The 24126-nt window shown below is 43.6% G+C and overlaps 1 protein-coding gene across 3 annotated transcripts in view; it reads right to left on the bottom strand.

Annotated features, from left to right (window-relative positions):
• reep3b (receptor accessory protein 3b) overlaps window positions 1-24126 on the bottom strand; it is a 58458-nt gene that overhangs the window by 10105 nt on the left and 24227 nt on the right. Inside the window, exons 6-8 of one of the 3 annotated variants that reach the window (XM_029748172.1) lie at window positions 23705-23864; window positions 15996-16126; window positions 10905-12306 (exon numbers count right to left, since the gene is read on the bottom strand). In XM_029748172.1, coding sequence (XP_029604032.1) covers window positions 12232-12306; window positions 15996-16126; window positions 23705-23864 — 366 coding nt within the window. In that variant the 3' untranslated portion in view covers window positions 10905-12231. The remainder of the gene's footprint in view (window positions 1-10904; window positions 12307-15995; window positions 16127-23704; window positions 23865-24126) is intronic. The other 2 variants (XM_029748173.1, XM_029748174.1) reach the window with 2 other exon arrangements.

The following is a 24126-nucleotide window of genomic DNA, read 5'->3' as shown; positions in this document are numbered from 1 at the left end:
TAACTGTCTCTACACACCATCCTATAACTATGTCTATAAACACCATCCTATAAAATACTATCTATAAACACATCCTATAATAACTACTGTCTATACACACCATCCTATATAACTACTGTCTATACACACCATCCTATAACTACTGTCTATACACACACCCTCCATATAACTACTGCCTATACACACCATCCTATATACTACTGTCTATATACACCCATCCTATATAACTAGTCTATACCACACAATCCTATATAACTACTGTCTATACTGTCTATACACACCCACCCTATAATAACTACTGTCAATACACACCATCCTATATAACTACTGTCTATACTGTATACACACCATCCTATATAACTACTGTCTATACAAACCATCCTATATAACTACTGTCTATACACACCATCCTATATAACTACTGTCTATACTGTCTATACACACACCATCCTATATAACTACTGTCTATACACACCATCCTATATAACTACGGTCTATAAACACCATCCAATATAACTACTGTCTATACACACCATCCTATATAACTACTGTCTATACTGTCTATACACACCATCCTATATAACTACTGTCTATACACACCATCCTATATAACTACTGTCTATACACACCATCTTATATAACTACTGTCTATACTGTCTATACACACCATCCTATATAACAACTGTCTATACACACCATCCTATATAACTACTGTCTATACACACCATCCTATATAACTACTGTCTATACACACCATCCTATATAACTACTGTCTATACACACCATCCTTTATAACTACTGTCTATACACACCATCCTATATAACTACTGTCTATACACACCATCCTATATAACTACTGTCTATAAACACCATGCTATATAACTGCTGTCTATACACACCATCCTATATAACTACTGTCTATACTGTCTATACACACCATCCTATATAACTACTGTCTATACACACCATCCTATATAACTGCTGTCAATACACACCATCCTATATAACTACTGTCTATAAACACCATGCTTTATAACTGCTGTCTATACACACCATCCTATATAACTACTGTCTATACACACCAATCCTATATAACTACTGTCTATACACACCATCCTATATAACTACTGTCTATACACACCATCCTATATAACTGTCTATACTGTCTATACACACCATCCTATATAACTACTGTCTATACACACACCCTCCTATATAACTACTGTCTATACACACCATCCTATATAACTACTGTCTATACACACACCCTCCTATATAACTACTGTCTATACACACCATCCTATATAACTACTGTCTATACACACCGTCCTATATAACTGCTGTCTATACACACCATCCTATATAACTACTGTCTATAAACACCATGCTATATAACTACTGTCTATACACACCATCCTATATAACTACTATCTATACACACCATCCTATATAACTAGTCTATACACACCATCTTATATAACTACTGTCTATACTGTCTATACACACCACCCTATATAACTACTGTCAATACACACCATCCTATATAACTACTGTCTATACTGTATACACACCATCCTATATAACTACTGTCTATACAAACCATCCTATATAACTACTGTCTATACACACCATCCTATATAACTACTGTCTATACTGTCTATACATACCATCCTATATAACTACTGTCTATACACACCATCTCATATAACTACTGTCTATACACACCATCCTATATAACTACTGTCTATACTGTCTATACACACCATCCTATATAACTACTGTCTCTACTGTCTATACACACCATCCTATATAACTACTGTCTATACACACCATTCTATATAACTACTGTCTATACACACCATCCTATATAACTACTGTATATAAACACCATCCTATATAACTACTGTCTATACTGTCTATACACACACCATCCTATATAACTACTGTCAATACACACCATCCTATATAACTACTGTCTATAAACACCATCCTATATAACTACTGTCTATAAACACCATCCTATATAACTACTGTCTATACACACCATCCTATATAACTACTGTCTATACACACCATCCTATATAACTACTGTCTATACACACACCCTCCTATATAACTACTGTCTATACACACCATCCTATATAACTACTGTCAATACACACCATCCTATATAACTACTGTCTATATACACCATCCTATATAACTACTGTCTATACACACCATCTTATATAACTACTGCCTATACACACCATCCTATATAACTACTGTCTATACACACCATCCTATATAACTAGTCTATACACACCATCCTATATAACTACTGTCTATACTGTCTATACACACCACCCTAAATAACTACTGTCAATACACACCATCCTATATAACTACTGTCTATACTGTATACACACCATCCTATAAAACTACTGTCTATACAAACCATCCTATATAACTACTGTCTATACACACCATCCTATATAACTACTGTCTATACTGTCTATACACACATCCTATATAACTACTGTCTATACACCATCTCATATAACTACTGTCTATACACACCATACTTTATACTACTGTCTATACTGTCTATACACACCATCCTATATAACTACTGTCTATACTGTCTATACACACCATCCTATATAACTACTGTCTATACACACCATTCTATATAACTACTGTCTATACACACCATCCTATATAACTACTGTATATAAACACCATCCTATATAACTACTGTCTATACTGTCTATACACACACACCATCCTATATAACTACTGTCTATACACACCATCCTATATAACTACTGTCTATACACACCATCCTATATAACTACTGTCTATAAACACCATCCTATATAACTACTGTCTATACACACCATCCTATATAACTACTGTCTATACACACCATCCTATATAACTACTGTCTATACTGTCTATACACACACCATCCTATATAACTACTGTCTATACACACACCCTCCTATATAACTACTGTCTATACACACCATCCTATATAACTACTGTCTATACTGTCTATATACACCATCCTATATAACTACTGTCTATACACACCATCTTATATAACTACTGCCTATGCACACCATCCTATATAACTACTGTCTATACTGTCTATACACACCATCCTATATAACTACTGTCTATACACACCATCCTATATAACTGCTGTCTATACACACCATCCTATATAACTACTGTCTATATACACCATCCTATATAATTACTGTCTATACACACCATCCTATATAACTACTGTCTATACACACCATCCTATATAACTACTGTCTATACTGTCTATACACACCATCCTGTATAACTACTGTCTATACTGTCTATACACACCATCCTATATAACTACTGTGTATACTGTCTATACACACCATCCTATATAACTACTGTCTATACACACCATCCTATATAACTACGGTCTATAAACACCATCCAATATAACTACTGTCTATAAACACCATGCTATATAACTGCTGTCTATACACACCATCCTATATAACTACTGTCTATACACACCATCCTATATAACTACTGTCTATACACACCATCCTATATAACTGCTGTCTATACACACCATCCTATATAACTACTGTCTATACACACACCATCCTATATAACTACTGTCTATACACACCATCCTATATAACTACTGTCTATAAACACCATCCATATAACTACTGTCTATAAACACCATGCTATATAACTGCTGTCTATCACACCATCCTATATAACTACTGTCTATACTGTCTATACACACCATCCTATATAACTACTGTCTATACACCCAGCCTATATAACTGCTGTCTATACACACCATCCGTATATAACTACTGTCTATACACACACATCCTATATAACTACTGTCTATACACACCATCCTATATAACTACTGTCTATACACACCCATCCTATATAACTACTGTCTATACTGTCTATACACACCATCCTATATAACTACTGTCTATACACACCATCCTATATAACTACTGTCTATACACACACTCTCCTATATAACTACTGTCTATACACACCATCCTATATAACTACTGTCTATACACACCGTCCTATATAACTGCTGTCTATACACACCATCCTATATAACTGTCTATAAACACCATGCTATATAACTACTGTCTATACACACCATCTTATATAACTACTGTCTATACTGTCTATACACACCACCCTAAATAACTACTGTCAATACACACCATCCTATATAACTACTGTCTATACTGTATACACACCATCCTATATAACTACTGTCTATACAAACCATCCTATATAACTACTGTCTATACACACCATCCTATATAACTACTGTCTATACTGTCTATACACACCATCCTATATAACTACTGTCTATACACACCATCTCATATAACTACTGTCTATACACACCATCCTATATAACTACTGTCTATACTGTCTATACACACCATCCTATATAACTACTGTCTATACTGTCTATACACACCATCCTATATAACTACTGTCTATACACACCATTCTATATAACTACTGTCTATACACACCATCCTATATAACTACTGTATATAAACACCATCCTATATAACTACTGTCTATACTGTCTATACACACACCATCCTATATAACTACTGTCAATACACACCATCCTATATAACTACTGTCTATACACACCATCCTATATAACTACTGTCTATAAACACCATCCTATATAACTACTGTCTATACACACCATCCTATATAACTACTGTCTATACACACCATCCTATATAACTACTGTCTATACTGTCTATACACACCATCCTATATAACTACTGTCTATACACACACCCTCCTATATAACTACTGTCTATACACACCATCCTATATAACTACTGTCTATACTGTCTATACACACCATCCTATATAACTACTGTCTATACACACCATCTTATATAACTACTGCCTATACACACCATCCTATATAACTACTGTCTATACTGTCTATACACACCATCCTATATAACTACTGTCTATACACACCATCCTATATAACTGCTGTCTATACACACCATCCTGTATAACTACTGTCTATATACACCATCCTATATAATTACTGTCTATACACACCATCCTATATAACTACTGTCTATACACACCATCCTATATAACTACTGTCTATACTGTCTATACACACCATCCTGTATAACTACTGTCTATACTGTCTATACACACCATCCTATATAACTACTGTGTATACTGTCTATACACACCATCCTATATAACTACTGTCTATACACACCATCCTATATAACTACGGTCTATAAACACCATCCAATATAACTACTGTCTATAAACACCATGCTATATAACTGCTGTCTATACACACCATCCTATATAACTACTGTCTATACTGTCTATACACACCATCCTATATAACTACTGTCTATACACACCATCCTATATAACTGCTGTCTATACACACCATCCTATATAACTACTGTCTATACACACACCATCCTATATAACTACTGTCTATACACACCATCCTATATAACTACGGTCTATAAACACCATCCAATATAACTACTGTCTATAAACACCATGCTATATAACTGCTGTCTATACACACCATCCTATATAACTACTGTCTATACTGTCTATACACACCATCCTATATAACTACTGTCTATACACACCATCCTATATAACTGCTGTCTATACACACCATCCTATATAACTACTGTCTATACACACACATCCTATATAACTACTGTCTATACACACCATCCTATATAACTACTGTCTATACACACCATCCTATATAACTACTGTCTATACTGTCTATACACACACCATCCTATATAACTACTGTCTATACACACCATCCTATATAACTACTGTCTATACACACACTCTCCTATATAACTACTGTCTATACACACCATCCTATATAACTACTGTCTATACACACCGTCCTATATAACTGCTGTCTATACACACCATCCTATATAACTGTCTATAAACACCATGCTATATAACTACTGTCTATACACACCGTCCTATATAACTACTGTCTATACACACCATCCTATATAACTACTGTCTATACAAACCATCCTATATAACTACTGTCTATACACACCATCCTATATAACTACTGTCTATACACCATCCTATATAACTACTGTCATACAACACTCTCATATAACTACTGTATACACACACCTATATAACTACTGTCTACACACCGTCCTATATAACTGCTGTCTATACACACCATCCTATATAACTGTCTATAAACACACCATGCTATATAACTACTGTCTATACACACCGTCCTATATAACTACTGTCTATACACACCATCCTATAACTACTGTCTATACAAACCATCCTATATAACTACTGTCTATACACACCATCCTTTTATAACTACTGTCTATACTGTCTATACACACCATCCTATATAACTACTGTCTATCCACACCATCCTATATAACTACTGTCTATACACACCATCCTATATAACTACTGTCTATACACACCATCCCATATAACTACTGTCTATACACACCATCCTTTATAACTACTGTCTATACACACCATCCTATATAACTACTGTCTATACACACCATCCTATATAACTACTGTCTATACACACCATCCTATATAACTACTGTCTATACTGTCTATACACACCATCCTATATAACTACTGTCTATACTGTCTATCCACACCATCCTATATAACTACTGTCTATAAACACCATCCAATATTACTACTGTCTATACACATCATCCTATATAACTAGAAACACAAGCATTTCACAACACCCACAATTACATCTGAAAAATATGTTTACGTGACCAATAACTTTTGATTTTGTTTACATAAATGTTATTCAATGTAATCAACGGGAACTAATCCAAGCAGTGGCTCAGTCCCAAACAGCACCCTAACCTCTATTTATAGTGCACTACTTTTGACATGGAACCCTATTCATTCGTAGGGGATAGAGTGCCATTTGAGACGCGTCCTAAGCAGATTGTCAGCAGTGTTTCATCTCTACTCTGCCAGCTCTACCGTCTCTCTCTATTCCCCCTCTGTAACTCTGCTTTATACAACTCTGGCGTGACAGTAGGAATTGTGTCCAAATTTAGCGTGCCGCTGTGACAGCCACATTCCCTCGCATAGACGGTGGGGTTACTGTCGGGGCAGGTATGAGAGGACAGGAAGGGTGACTGGGAGATGGTCGGGTTACTGCCGGGGAAGGTATGAGAGGACAGGAAGGGTGACTGGGAGATGGTCGGGTTACTGCCGGGGAAGGTATGAGAGGACAGGAAGGGTGACTGGGAGATGGTCGGGTTACTGCCGGGGAAGGTATGAGAGGACAGGAAGGGTGACTGGGAGACGGTCGGGTTACTGCCTGGGCAGGTATGAGAGGACAGGAGGGGTGACTGGGAGACGGTGGGGTTACTGCCGGGGCAGGTATGAGAGGACAGGAAGGGTGACTGGGAGATGGTCGGGTTACTGCCGGGGAAGGTATGAGAGGACAGGAAGGGTGACTGGGAGACGGTTGAGGAAAACAACACTCTGTATGATTATTGAATGGTTCCTCCTCTCTTCCTTCTCATCCCTCCATCCCTTCATCCCCCATCCCCAAATTAAATCCGTTTCTAATGTTCCACAGCGACCCCTGGTGGAAGAGATTAGAACTGGGGGAAATTAAATCTGATTCTAATGTTCCACAGCGACCCCTGGTGGAAGAGATTAGAACTGGGGGAAATTAAATCAGTTTCTAATGTTCCACAGCGACCCCTGGTGGAAGAGATTAGAACTGGGGGAAATTAAATCCGTTTTTAATGTTCCACAGCGACCCCTGGTGGAAGAGATTAGAACTGGGGGAAATTAAATCCGTTTCTAATGTTCAACAGCGACCCCTGGTGGAAGAGATTAGAACTGGGGGAAATTAAATCCGTTTCTAATGTTCCACAGCGACCCCTGGTGGAAGAGATTAGAACTGGGGGAAATTAAATCCATTGTGAGTGCCTTGAAGAGAACTGCCCAGAGAAGGGTACTTACTTCCCAGTAATAACAATAAAGGATGACAGGTAAACAAAGGAATATTCATGCACAATAAAAATATAAATAACATATAAATATTATATTTGGGGGGGGGGTCCATTGAGGTGGGGAGGGAAAATGTCCTAGGTGGCAAAGGTTCGGATAGATATTGTAATAATCGGCGTAGTAACGAACCCCCTCCTCACAACCTACACGACCCCAAACGGTTCAAACTATTTACACCCCTCTCGTTGGCAGAGAGAACACGCTGCTGTTTTAAAACTCATTTCCTGTAATTCTCCACATTCTGCTATGTGTGTGTTTATATGGTACCAGGGGTCGAAGCGCGACCAAGTTGACCCAGTTCTGGCTCCGGACCGCGGTCCCCCAACAGTGTGGGGGCTAAATATAGTACGTAGATCGACTAATGCAGTTTAGTCCATCCAGCCTTAGTGTGTATGTGCTTGTTAATGATTCCCAGATAGGTTGAGTCTGTAATACAGACATCCCCCAACTCCAGGCTTTCTGTGGCCAGAGCAGGTCTGAATCCTCATCTAGGCCCCAGTCCGAATCCTCATCTAGGCCCCAGTCCGAGTCCTCATCTAGGCCCCAGTCCGAGTCCTCATCTAGGCCCCAGTCCGAGTCCTCATCTAGGCCCCAGTCCGAGTCCTCATCTAGGCCCCAGTCCGAGTCCTCATCTAGGCCCCAGTCCGAGTCCTCATCTAGGCCCCAGTCCGAATCCTCATCTAGGCCCCAGTCCGAATCCTCATCTAGGCCCCAGTCTGAATCCTCATCTAGGCCCCAGTCCGAATCCTCATCTAGGCCCCAGTCCGAATCCTCATCTAGGCCCCAGTCCGAATCCTCATCTAGGCCCCAGTCTGAATCCTCATCTAGGCCCCAGGCCGAACCCTCATCTAGGCCCCAGTCCGAACCCTCATCTAGGCCCCAGTCCGAACCCTCATCTAGGCCCCAGTCCGAACCCTCATCTAGGCCCCAGTCCGAACCCTCATCTAGGCCCCAGTCCGAACCCTCATCTAGGCCTCAGGCTAAATCCCAAATGGAACCCTATTACCTATAAAGTGCACTACTTTTATCACATAGGGATCCATTTGGGATACAATAACCTCTACCTCCAATCAGACCGTCTCTGGACCAGTCTCCCCTGACAGATCAGACCGTCTCCCCTGACAGATCAGACCGTCTCCCCTGACAGATCAGACCGTCTCCCCTGACAGATCAGACCGTCTCCCCTGACAGATCAGACCGTCTCCCCTGACAGATCAGACCGTCTCTCCTGACAGATCAGACCGTCTCTCCTGACAGATCAGACCGTCTCTGGACCAGTCTCTCCTAACAGATCAGACCAGTCTCTCCTGACAGATCAGACCGTCTCTCCTGACAGATCAGACCGTCTCTCCTGACAGATCAGACCGTCTCTCCTGACCGATCAGACCGTCTCTGGACCAGTCTCTCCTAACAGATCAGACCAGTCTCTCCTGACAGATCAGACCAGTCTCTCCTGACAGATCAGACCGTCTCTCCTGACAGATCAGACCGTCTCTCCTGACAGATCAGACCGTCTCTCCTGACAGATCAGACCGTCTCTCCTGACAGATCAGACCGTCTCTCCTGACAGATCAGACCGTCTCTCCTGACAGATCAGACCGTCTCTGGACCAGTCTCTCCTAACAGATCAGACCAGTCTCTCCTGATAGATCAGACCGGGAGAGTTTTCTTATGCGATTGTGGTCTGACCTCAGAATGTCTGTCATCATTCACGGTCATGACTCTGCGTCGTTGGGAAAGAGCTTGTAAAGTTAGAATTTCACAGTGAGGGTCGACAGCGGTTATAAATCTGCAACGTGACGACTGCAACTCCCATCAGAGGAACCCCATCAGCTACTGATCGGTAGTAATGGATTACATTCTACCTGGTGCCACATTGTTTTTAATTGAAAAACCACATGATCAAAGTTGAAATACTCTACAAAAACATTCAGACATTTCTTTTTTTTTTGGTTTGAATTTATAAATTTATTTACAGCACCCTTATGATACAATCCCACACGAAATCAGACCCAAGTCACCGGGTTTAGTAGATAAAGCTTTGGTATTAAATACATTTCACCACGTGGTTAAAAGCATCCCAGAGTGCAGCAGGATACATTCCGAGATGACATCAAAACATTACAAAACAACATCGTTTTTTGGAAGACTGTGCAAAAGATTGGTTATGGAGAAGAAGAAATCAAAAAACGCTTTGTTTCAAATCTAAAAACCAGGAAATGCAGGCATTCAAACTGGACAGGCCAGTTACGGTCAACACAAACATACCTCAACATTGGGGTTTGATCCCTAATGGCACCCCGATTCTCTACGTAGTGCACTACTTTAGACCAGGGTCTATAGGGTAGTAGTGCACTACTTTAGACCAGGACCTATAGGGTAGTAGTGCACTACTTTAGACCAGGGCCTATAGGGTAGTAGTGCACTACTTTAGACCAGGGCCTATAGGGTAGTAGTGTACTACTTTAGACCAGGGTCTATAGGGTAGTAGTGCACTACTTTAGACCAGGGTCTATAGGGTAGTAGTGCACTACTTTAGACCAGGGCCCATAAGCAGAGTAGTGCACTACTTTAGACCAGGGCCTATAGGGTAGTAGTGCACTACTTTAGACCAGGGCCTATAGGGTAGTAGTGCACTACTTTAGACCAGGGCCTATAGGGTAGTAGTGCACTACTTTAGACCAGGGTCTATAGGGTAGTAGTGCACTACTTTAGACCAGGGCCCATAAGCAGAGTAGTGCACTGTATAGGAAATGATGCCATTTGGGACACACCTAATAACAGGATTCTCTGTTCCTTCCCCTCACCCTCGGTTTGTTCCTCCTAATAACAGGATTCTCTGTTCCTTCCCCTCAGCCTCGGTTTGTTCCTCCTAATAACAGGATTCTCTGTTCCTTCCCCTCACCCTCGGTTTGTTCCTCCTAATAACAGGATTCTCTGTTCCTTCCCCTCACCCTCGGTTTGTTCCTCCTAATAACAGGATTCTCTGTTCCTTCCCCTCACCCTCGGTTTGTTCCTCCTGAAGGAATAAAAAGGACACTTTTGGTCGGCTGTTACTTTGTAACAATCTGAATGATCACTACTATAATTAATGTAATTCGACTATTTAATAGGCTAAAACGCAAAATACAACATCTGCAAGGCAACATATATATGATAAAATGAAGCTAAATTAATTATATAACCCTTTAAACCAAAAAAGTAAAGATGATAAAGTCCCCATCTGCACCTAAAAACGACTATTCCAGAAAATAACATCCGCAACAAAAACACACTTCTAACTAAAGACAGGAAACCTTAAGATTCTTCCTATACAGCTGCTGCTGCTACACACACACACACACACACACACACACACACACACACACACACCACCACACACCCCACACACACACACACACACACACACACACACACACACACACACACACACACAGAGAGAGAGAGAGAGTCAGAATAATGTAATAAATATAGTGAGTTAATGGTTCATTAGCAAAGGACAGCTGCTCCCCAGCATGAAGAGAACAGACCCCAGGACAGTTTATATAAAAACACCCGGAGAACAGTTCAACAGCATCGTTAGATCGGATGGCCTAAAACGTCAGTAGCCAGTCACTAAAATGGATGTCTGAGCCGTCTGTAGTCCTTCCTGAATCCTTGACTGATTTCGTGGTCCGTCCCAAAAGCCTATTCCCTTTCTAGTGCACTACTGTTGGCCAGGGGCCCAATAGTGCTCTGGTCAACAGTAGTTCACTACAGAAGGGGAAAAACCCATCCATGGTATTCAGTCACCGGTCACTTCCCCAGGAGAGTTCATTACATTGGACTGTAGGTGGCAGCAGTCAGAACCGGTCACTTCCCCAGGAGAGTTCATTACATTGGACTGTAGGTGGCAGCAGTCAGAACCGGTCACTTCTCCTGGAGAGTTCATTACATTGGACTGTAGGTGGCAGCAGTCAGAACCGGTCACTTCTCCAGGAGAGTTCATTACATTGGACTGTAGGTGGCAGCAGTCAGAACCGGTCACTTCTCCAGGAGAGTTCATTACATTGGACTGTAGGTGGCAGCAGTCAGAACCGGTCACTTCCCCAGGAGAGTTCATTACATTGGACTGTAGGTGGCAGCAGTCAGAACCGGTCTCCTCTTTCCTTTGATCTTCAGAGATCCATAACGGGCCTGTTGGACAGAATAGATTAGAACAACGATGTATTTATCATCATCATCATCATCATCATCATCATCATCATCATCATCATACTGGTATAACTCTGACCTAGTTAATATACAATAACAAGGATTACAGCCTCCTGAAACAGAACAGAGCCTTTAAAAGACTGAAGAAGAAGAAGCCAGATGTACAGACTGTAGAGGTGGTCACCAGCCTTTCCTCAGTCCAGATGTACAGACTGTAGAGGTGGTCACCAGCCTTTCCTCAGTCCAGATGTACAGACTGTAGAGGTGGTCACCAGCCTTTCCTCAGTCCAGATGTACAGACTGTAGAGGTGGTCACCAGCCTTTCCTCAGTCCAGATGTACAGACTGTAGAGGTGGTCACCAGCCTTTCCTCATCCAGATGTACAGACTGTAGAGGTGGTCACCAGCCTTTCCTCAGTCCAGATGTACAGACTGTAGAGGTGGTCACCAGCCTTTCCTCAGTCCAGATGTACAGACTGTAGAGGTGGTCACCAGCCTTTCCTCCAGTCCAGATGTACAGACTGTAGAGGTGGTCACCAGCCTTTCCTCAGTCCAGATGTACAGACTGTAGAGGTGGTCACCAGCCTTTTCCTCAGTCCAGATGTACAGACTGTAGAGGTGGTCACCAGCCTTTCCTCAGTCCAGATGTACAGACTGTAGAGGTGGTCACCAGCCTTTCCTCAGTCCAGATGTACAGACTGTAGAGGTGGTCACCAGCCTTTCCTCAGTCCAGATGTACAGACTGTAGAGGTGGTCACCAGCCTTTCCTCAGTCCAGATGTACAGACTGTAGAGGTGGTCACCAGCCTTTCCTCAGTCCAGATGTACAGACTGTAGAGGTGGTCACCAGCCTTTCCTCAGTCCAGATGTACAGACTGTAGAGGTGGTCACAGCCTTTCCTCAGTCCAGATGTCCAGACTGTAGAGGTGGTCACCAGCCTTTCCTCAGTCCAGATGTACAGACTGTAGAGGTGGTCACAGCCTTTCCTCAGTCCAGATGTACAGACTGTAGAGGTGGTCACCAGCCTTTCCTAGTCCCATGATGTACAGACTGTAGAGGTGGGTCACCAGCCTTTCCTCAGTTCCAGATGGTACAGACTGTAGAGGTGGTCACCAGCCTTTCCTCAGTCAGATGTACAGACTGTAGAGGTGGTCACCAGCCTTTCCCTCAGTCCAGATGTACAGACTGTAGAGGTGGTCACCAGCCTTTCCTCAGTCCAGATGTACAGACTGTAGCGGTGGTCACCAGCCTTTCCTCAGTCCAGATGTACAGACTGTAGAGGTGGTCACCAGCCTTTCCTCAGTCCAGATGTACAGACTGTAGAGGTGGTCACCAGCCTTTCCTCAGTCCAGATGTACAGACTGTAGAGGTGGTCACCAGCCTTTTCCTCAGTCCAGATGTACTAGACTGTAGAGGTGGTCACCAGCTTTCCTCAGTCCAGATGTACAGACTGTAGAGGTGGTCACCAGCCTTTCCTCAGTCCAGATGTACAGACTGTAGAGGTGGTCACCAGCCTTTCCTCAGTCCAGATGTACAGACTGTAGAGGTGGTCACCAGCCTTTCCTCAGTCCAGATGTACAGACTGTAGAGGTGGTCACCAGCCCTTTCCTCAGTCCAGATGTACAGACTGTAGAGGGGTGGTCACCAGCCTTTCCTCAGTCCAGATGTACAGACTGTAGAGGTGGTCACAGCCTTTCCTCAGTCCAGATGTACAGACTGTAGAGGTGGTCACCAGCCTTTCCTCAGTCCAGATGTACAGACTGTAGAGGTGGTCACCAGCCTTTCCTCAGTCCAGATGTACAAGACTGTAGAGGTGGTCACCAGCCTTTCCTCAGTCCAGATGTATAGACTGTAGAGGTGGTCACCAGCCTTTCCTCAGTCCAGATGTATAGACTGTAGAGGTGGTCACCAGCCTTTCCTCAGTCCAGATGTACAGACTGTAGAGGTGGTCACCAGCCTTTCCTCAGTCCAGATGTACAGACTGTAGAGGTGGTCACCAGCCTTTCCTCAGTACAGCTCTCTTTCAGTGTCAAAATGCAGGCAGAGATGTTTATTTAAACATTCAATGGAACATTAACCCAATAAAAACAGTTCTGTAGGAATGTGGTTTGGGCAGTAGACCTAATACATTATCACAGCATAGTGGCTATGTGCCTGGCCTAATACATTATCACAACATAGTGGCTATATGCCTGGTCTAATACATTATCACAGCATAGTGGCTATGTGCCTGGCCTAATACATTATCACAACATAGTGGCTATATGCCTGGTCTAATACATTATCATAGCATAATGGCTATGTGCCTGGCCTAATACATTATCACTGCATAATGGCTATATGCCTGGTCTAATACATTATCACAGCATAGTGGCTATATGCCTGGTCTAATACATTATCACAGCATAATGGCTATATGCCTGGTCTAATACATTATCACAGCATAGTGGCTATATGCCTGGTCTAATACATTATCACAGCATAGTGGCTATATGCCTGGTCTAATACATTATCACGGCATAGTGGCTATATGCCAGGTCTAATACATTATCACGGCATAGTGGCTATATGCCTGGTCTAATACATTATCACAGCATAGTGGCTATATGCCTGGTCTAATACATTATCACAGCATAGTGGCTATATGCCTGGTCTAATACATTATCACAGCATAGTGGCTATATGCCTGGTCTAATACATTATCACAGCATTATTACAGCATAATGGCTGTATGTCTGGTCTGATACATTATCACAGCATAATGGCTATATGTCTGGCCTAATACATTATCACAGCATAATGGCTATATGCCTGGTCTAATACATGATCACAGCATTATCACAGCATAATAGCTATATCTCTGGACTGTCAATATTGTTATTCTCAGACCGTATTATACTTCAGAACTTGAGCTTTGATAACAAGAGAGATCAGTTGGTGTAGCACCTGCGAGGCTCAGCATCTTTCTCGTTATACCCCATTGTTGGCTTTTCTACACAAAATGTTTGGTGATCAACCGGTTGGTGACCACTGCATTAGAGAGCTAGAATTTATCCACATCTAACCCAGAGGAGAGCAGCCGCAGTGTTGTATTCAGACGTACATCTTTACAGTGTGTTGTATTCAGACGTACATCTTTACAGTGTGTTATAGTCAGACGTACATCTTTACAGCGTGTTATAGTCAGACTTACATCTTTACAGTGTGTTATAGTCAGACGTACATCTTTACAGTGTGTTATAGCCAGACGTACATCTTTACAGTGTGTTATAGCCAGACGTACATCTTTACAGTGTGTTGTATTCAGACGTACATCTTTACAGTGTGTTATAGTCAGACGTACATCTTTACAGCGTGTTATAGTCAGACGTACATCTTTACAGCGTGTTATAGTCAGACGTACATCTTTACAGTGTGTTATAGCCAGACGTACATCTTTACAGTGTGTTGTATTCAGACGTACATCTTTAAAGTGTGTTATATTCAGACGTACATCTTTACAGTGTGTTATAGCCAGACGTACATCTTTACAGTGTGTTGTATTCAGACGTACATCTTTACAGTGTGTTATAGTCAGACGTACATCTTTACAGTGTGTTGTATTCAGACGTACATCTTTACAGTGTGTTATATTCAGACGTACATCTTTACAGTGTGTTATAGTCAGACTTACATCTTTACGGGCTTTAGAGCGCACGATCTTGACACTCTGGGACCTCCTCAGACCTCTCTGGGTGACAGCCTCGTCCTCTGAGAAAAGTTGCTCCCCCTCCTCGTCTGTCCTGTCCTCCTGCTCATAGTACTCTGGGGAGACACGTCCATATCAGTTAGACACAGAGAGACTTATGCCTGCCATAAGTTGAGGGACAGTGTCTGACAGACCAATAAACCTGCACATGTCCTCAACTGTATGATTATTGTTGAATGTATGGTTATATTGACAATTTTGATTCTCATTTTTATTGTAAATATACAAAATAAGCTTTGGCAATATGTACATTGTTACGTCATGCCAATGGGGAGGGGGGGGAAGAGAGAGAGCGAGAGAGAGAGACAGAGAGAGAGCGAGAGAGCGAGAGAGACAGAGAGAGAGCGAGAGAGAGAGACAGAGAGAGAGACAGAGAGAGAGACAGAGAGAGAGACAGAGAGAGAGACAGAGAGAGAGACAGAGAGAGAGACAGAGAGAGAGACAGAGAGAGAGACCAGAGAGAGACAGACAGAGAGAGAGACAGAGAGAGAGACAGAGAGAGAGAGAGACAGAGAGAGAGAGAGAGAGACAGAGAGAGAGAGAGACAGAGAGAGAGAGAGACAGAGAGAGAGAGAGAGACAGAGAGAGAGCGAGAGAGACAGAGAGAGAGAGAGAGCGAGAGAGAGCGAGAGAGAGAGCGAGAGAGACAGAGAGAGAGCGAGACAGAGAGAGAGCGAGAGAGACAGAGAGCGAGAGAGACAGAGAGAGAGCGAGACAGAGAGAGAGCGAGAGAGACAGAGAGCGAGAGAGACAGAGAGCGAGAGAGCGACAGAGCGAGAGACAGAGAGAGAGCGAGAGAGACAGAGAGAGAGCGAGAGAGACAGAGAGCGAGAGAGACAGAGAGCGAGAGAGAGAGAGAGCGACAGAGAGAGAGAGAGACAGAGAGAGAGAGAGAGCGACAGAGCGAGAGACAGAGAGAGAGAGAGACAGAGAGAGGAGAGACAGAGAGAGAGAGAGAGAGAGACAGAGAGAGAGAGAGAGACAGAGAGAGAGAGGAGACAGAGAGAGAGAGAGAGACAGAGAGAGAGAGAGAGACAGAGAGAGAGAGAGAGACAGAGAGAGGAGAGAGGAGAGAGAGAGAGAGGAGAGACAGAGAGAGAGAGAGACCAGAGAAGTAGAGAGCCGAGCGAGAGAGAGACCGAGAGACGAGAGAGCAGAGAGGGACGAGAGACAGAGCGACGAGAGAGACGAGGAGACCAGAGAGAGAGATGGACAGAGAGACAGAGAGAGTCAGAGAGAGAGATACAGAGGATGACAGAGAGACAGAGCGCAGACAGAGAGAGAGAGACGAGAGGAGAGGAGATACAGAGAGAGAGCGAGCGAGACAGCGAGAGAGCGGAGAGAGACAGAGAGAGAGCGGCGAGACAGAGGAGAGAGAGAGGATCAGAGAGAGAGAGAGAGACAGAGAGAGAGAGGAGAGCAGAGAAGAGCTGAGAGAGACAGAGAGACAGAGAGACAGAGAGACAGAGAGACAGAGAGACAGAGAGACAGAGAGACAGAGAGACAGAGAGACAGAGAGAGACAGAGAGACAGAGAGACAGAGAGACAGAGAGACAGAGAGACAGAGAGACAGAGAGACAGAGAGACAGAGAGACAGAGAGACAGAGAGAGACAGAGAGACAGAGAGAGACAGAGAGACAGAGAGAGACAGAGAGACGGGGGCTGAATTCCAGAGCTGAGGCCACAACAACCAACGCTGTCATCCCCTGACAGATTGCTATGACATAAACTACATTACCTAAAGTATGTGGACACAGTGCAGGACAGTCAAGTTCTTCCACACTGATCTCCACAAACCATTTCTGTATGGACCTCACTTTGTGCACGGGGGCATTGTAATGCTGAAACAGGAAAGGGCCTTCCCCAAACTGTTTCCACAAAGTTGGAAGCACAAAATCATCTAGAATGTCTTTGTACGCTGGAAAGTTAAGATTTTCCTTCAATGGAACTAAGGGGCCCGAACCATGAAAAACAGCCCCAGACCAGTATTCCTCCTCCACCAAACTTTACAGTTGGAACTATGCATTGGGGCAGGTAACGTTCCCCTGGCATCCGCCAAACCCAGATTCATCTATCGGACTGCCAGATGGTGAAACATGATTCATCACTCCAGAGAACGAGTTTCCACTGATCCACAGTCCAATGGTGGCGAGATTTACACCACCTCATCACTGGGATATGACCCCTACTAACTGACTGGGTCTGTTCTGTAATATCATCACTGGGATATGACCACTACTAACTGACTGGGTCTGTTCTGTTCTGTAATATCATCACTGGGATATGACCCCTACTAACTGACTGGGTCTGTTCTGTAATATCATCACTGGGATATGACCCCTACTAACTGACTGGGTCTGTTCTGTAATATCATCACTGGGATATGACCCCTACTAACTGACTGGGTCTGTTCTGTTCTGTAATATCATCACTGGGATATGACCCCTACTAACTGACTGGGTCTGTTCTGTAATATCATCACTGGGATATGACCACTACTAACTGACTGGGTCTGTTCTGTAATATCATCACTGGGATATGACCCCTACTAACTGACTGGGTCTGTTCTGTTCTGTAATATCATCACTGGGATATGACCCCTACTAACTGACTGGGTCTGTTCTGTAATATCATCACTGGGATATGACCCCTACTAACTGACTGGGTCTGTTCTGTTCTGTAATATCATCACTGGGATATGACCCCTACTAACTGACTGGGTCTGTTCTGTAATATCATCACTGGGATATGACCCCTACTAACTGACTGGGTCTGTTCTGTAATATCATCACTGGGATATGACCCCTACTAACTGACTGGGTCTGTTCTGTAATAGCATCACTGGGATATGACCCCTACTAACTGACTGGGTCTGTTCTGTTCTGTAATATCATCACTGGGATATGACCCCTACTAACTGACTGGGTCTGTTCTGTAATATCATCACTGGGATATGACCCCTACTAACTGACTGGGTCTGTTCTGTTCTGTAATATCATCACTGGGATATGACCCCTACTAACTGACTGGGTCTGTTCTGTAATATCATCACTGGGATATGACCCCTACTAACTGACTGGGTCTGTTCTGTAATATCATCACTGGGATATGACCCCTACTAACTGACTGGGTCTGTTCTGTAATATCATCACTGGGATATGACCCCTACTAACTGACTGGGTCTGTTCTGTTCTGTAATATCATCACTGGGATATGACCCCTACTAACTGACTGGGTCTGTTCTGTAATATCATCACTGGGATATGACCCCTACTAACTGACTGGGTCTGTTCTGTAATATCATCACTGGGATATGACCCCGACTAACTGACTGGGTCTGTTCTGTTCTGTAATATCATCACTGGGATATGACCACTACTAACTGACTGGGTCTATTCTGTAATATCATCACTGGGATATGACCCCTACTAACTGACTGGGTCTGTTCTGTAATATCATCACTGGGATATGACCCCTACTAACTGACTGGGTCTGTTCTGTTCTGTAATATCATCACTGGGATATGACCACTACTAACTGACTGGGTCTGTTCTGTAATATCATCACTGGGATATGACCACTACTAACTGACTGGGTCTGTTCTGTAATATCATCACTGGGATATGACCCCTACTAACTGACTGGGTCTGTTCTGTTCTGTAATATCATCACTGGGATATGACCCCTACTAACTGACTGGGTCTGTTCTGTTCTGTAATATCATCACTGGGATATGACCCCTACTAACTGACTGGGTCTGTTCTGTTCTGTAATATCATCACTGGGATATGACCCCTACTAACTGACTGGGTCTGTTCTGTAATTTCATCACTGGGATATGACCCCTACTAACTGGCTGGGTCTGTTCTGTAATATCATCACTGGGATATGACCCCTACTAACTGACTGGGTCTGTTCTGTAATATCATCACTGGGATATGACCACTACTAACTGGCTGGGTCTGTTCTGTAATATCATCACTGGGATATGACCCCTACTAACTGACTGGGTCTGTTCTGTTCTGTAATATCATCACTGGGATATGACCCCTACTAACTGACTGGGTCTGTTCTGTAATATCATCACTGGGATATGACCACTACTAACTGACTGGGTCTGTTCTGTAATATCATCACTGGGATATGACCCCTACTAACTGACTGGGTCTGTTCTGTTCTGTAATATCATCACTGGGATATGACCCCTACTAACTGACTGGGTCTGTTCTGTAATATCATCACTGGGATATGACCCCTACTAACTGACTGGGTCTGTTCTGTAATATCATCACTGGGATATGACCCCTACTAACTGACTGGGTCTGTTCTGTAATATCATCACTGGGATATGACCCCGACTAACTGACTGGGTCTGTTCTGTAATATCATCACTGGGATATGACCCCTACTAACTGACTGGGTCTGTTCTGTTCTGTAATATCATCACTGGGATATGACCCCTACTAACTGACTGGGTCTGTTCTGTTCTGTAATATCATCACTGGGATATGACCCCTACTAACTGACTGGGTCTGTTCTGTAATATCATCACTGGGATATGACCCCTACTAACTGACTGGGTCTGTTCTGTTCTGTAATATCATCACTGGGATATGACCCCTACTAACTGACTGGGTCTGTTCTGTAATATCATCACTGGGATATGACCCCTACTAACTGACTGGGTCTGTTCTGTAATATCATCACTGGGATATGACCACTACTAACTGACTGGGTCTGTTCTGTAATATCATCACTGGGATATGACCCCTACTAACTGACTGGGTCTGTTCTGTTCTGTAATATCATCACTGGGATATGACCCCTACTAACTGACTGGGTCTGTTCTGTAATATCATCACTGGGATATGACCCCTACTAACTGACTGGGTCTGTTCTGTTCTGTAATATCATCACTGGGATATGACCCCTACTAACTGACTGGGTCTGTTCTGTAATATCATCACTGGGATATGACCCCGACTAACTGACTGGGTCTGTTCTGTAATATCATCACTGGGATATGACCCCTACTAACTGACTGGGTCTGTTCTGTAATATCATCACTGGGATATGACCCCTACTAACTGACTGGGTCTGTTCTGTTCTGTAATATCATCACTGGGATATGACCCCTACTAACTGACTGGGTCTGTTCTGTAATATCATCACTGGGATATGACCCCTACTAACTGACTGGGTCTGTTCTGTTCTGTAATATCATCACTGGGATATGACCCCTACTAACTGACTGGGTCTGTTCTGTAATATCATCACTGGGATATGACCCCTACTAACTGACTGGGTCTGTTCTGTAATATCATCACTGGGATATGACCCCTACTAACTGACTGGGTCTGTTCTGTAATATCATCACTGGGATATGACCACTACTAACTGACTGGGTCTGTTCTGTAATATCATCACTGGGATATGACCCCTACTAACTGACTGGGTCTGTTCTGTTCTGTAATATCATCACTGGGATATGACCCCTACTAACTGACTGGGTCTGTTCTGTAATATCATCACTGGGATATGACCCCTACTAACTGACTGGGTCTGTTCTGTAATATCATCACTGGGATATGACCCCTACTAACTGACTGGGTCTGTTCTGCTGCCATTCCACCAGCCACCACCAGGGGGCAGCAGTAACAAAGTAACAGCCTCTAGTCCCCCTCTCCTTTGTTCCTGTAGCTCGTCACATCTGCTCTCCATTCTAAAGTATCCTCAGGATCTGGAGCCACTATTAAAATCTACAATGCTATTCATACTTGTTTGAGGATTGAAATTTTCTGTAAGCTAAGAAAGGTTGTTTTTTAGTTTTTTAATGCTAGCCTTCACACAGTCCAAGGCAAACGGCTATGTATCTATATCTATCTATATGAAGCTGTTGAGACCTATTGGTCGACAGCTGCTGGAGAAGAACCCATCTAATTCTCCACATCAGAGATCATCAGTACGACACAAGGTGAGGAGCCCATTGCATTCATCTCACCAATGATCCAGTCCAGCCCAGCCCAGAGCAGAGCAGTCCAGCCCAGTCCAGAGCAGAGCAGTCCAGCCCAGAGCAGAGCATACTTGCGTGATGACGAGTAATGTGACTTTCCCTCCCTGAGAACCAACCCCTCCCTGTACTGATCCTCTGTTAACCTGAGAACAGAACCAACCCCTCCCTGTACTGATCCTCTGTTAACCTGAGGAGAACAGAACCAAACCCCTCCCTGTACTGATCCTCTGTTAACCTGAGGAGAACAGAACCAAACCCTCCCTGTACTGATCCTCTGTTAACCTGAGGAGAACAGAACCAAACCCCTCCCTGTACTGATCCTCTGTTAACCTGAGGAGAACAGAACCAAACCCCTCCCTGTACTGATCCTCTGTTAACCTGAGGAGAACAGAACCAAACCCCTCCCTGTACTGATCCTCTGTTAACCTGAGGAGAACAGAACCAAACCCTCCCTGTACTGATCCTCTGTTAACCTGAGGAGAACAGAACCAAACCCCTCCCTGTACTGATCCTCTGTTAACCTGAGAACAGAACCCACCCCTCCCTGTACTGATCCTCTGTTAACCTGAGGAGAACAGAACCAAACCCCTCCCTGTACTGATCCTCTGTTAACCTGAGAACAGAACCCACCCCTCCCTGTACTGATCCTCTGTTAACCTGAGGAGAACAGAACCAAACCCCTCCCTGTACTGATCCTCTGTTAACCTGAGGAGAACAGAACCAAACCCCTCCCTGTACTGATCCTCTGTTAACCTGAGAACAGAACCAAACCCCTCCCTGTACTGATCCTCTGTTAACCTGAGAACAGAACCAACCCCTCCCTGTACTGATCCTCTGTTAACCTGAGGAGAACAGAACCAAACCCCTCCCTGTACTGATCCTCTGTTAACCTGAGGAGAACAGAACCAAACCCCTCCCTGTACTGATCCTGAGGAGAACAGAACCAACCCCTCCCTGTACTGATCCTCTGTTAACCTGAGGAGAACAGAACCAACCCCTCCCTGTACTGATCCTCTGTTAACCCGAGGAGAACAGAACCAACCCTGTACTGATCCTCTGTTAACCTGAGGAGAACAGAACCAAACCCCTCCCTGTACTGATCCTCTGTTAACCTGAGGGGAACAGAACCAAACCCTCCCTGTACTGATCCTCTGTTAACCCGAGGAGAACAGAACCAACCCCCTCCCTGTACTGATCCTCTGTTAACCTGAGGAGAACAGAACCAAACCCCTCCCTGTACTGATCCTCTGTTAACCTGAGGAGAACAGAACCAACCCCTCCCTGTACTGATCCTCTGTTAACCTGAGGAGAACAGAACCAAACCCCTCCCTGTACTGATCCTCTGTTAACCTGAGGAGAACAGAACCAAACCCCTCCCTGTACTGATCCTGAGGAGAACAGAACCAACCCCTCCCTGTACTGATCCTGTTAACCCGAGGAGAGCCAGAACCAATAGAAGACCCAATCATGTGGACGTTTGAGGAAGGTGGAGAACAGAGTCTTCCTGTGGTATAAATGGATCCCACTTCAGATCAATGATTAACAGACCAGTGGAAGGTACTAGGTGACGGGTTGGTGTAAGGACGTGTGTGTGTGTGTGTGTGTGTACACCACGTCCTACCTGTTCTGTCGGTCGAGTTTGAGGCGAGCGCCCTCCTGCTCGCGGCAGGGTTGCCGGCATGGGCTGTATAGATCTGATTGGCTGCTGCGTCGTCGAGGGGTATCTGACTCAGGTCGTGCATACTGAAGCTCCTCAGCTTCTCTGTGATCGCTCCCTGGCCCTACACACACACACACACACACACACACACACACACACACACACACACACACACACACACACACACACACACACACACACACACACACACACACACACACACACACACAGAGTTAGCGTCACCACGGGGATAACACTGTCCTCTAAATGCCTCCCCTCTCCTCATGACATCATGGCTACAGCATCTTATTGTAATCTGACAAAATACAGTAACATGCTGAGGGAGCGTCACGGTAACATGTCCGACTAAATGCAATACATTT

This window comes from Salmo trutta, unplaced genomic scaffold, assembly GCF_901001165.1.
Source record: "Salmo trutta unplaced genomic scaffold, fSalTru1.1, whole genome shotgun sequence".
Classification (NCBI taxonomy): Eukaryota; Metazoa; Chordata; class Actinopteri; order Salmoniformes; family Salmonidae; genus Salmo; species Salmo trutta.
The sequence above is the reverse complement of the archived record's forward strand: the minus strand, read 5'-3'. Positions and strand labels throughout refer to the sequence as shown.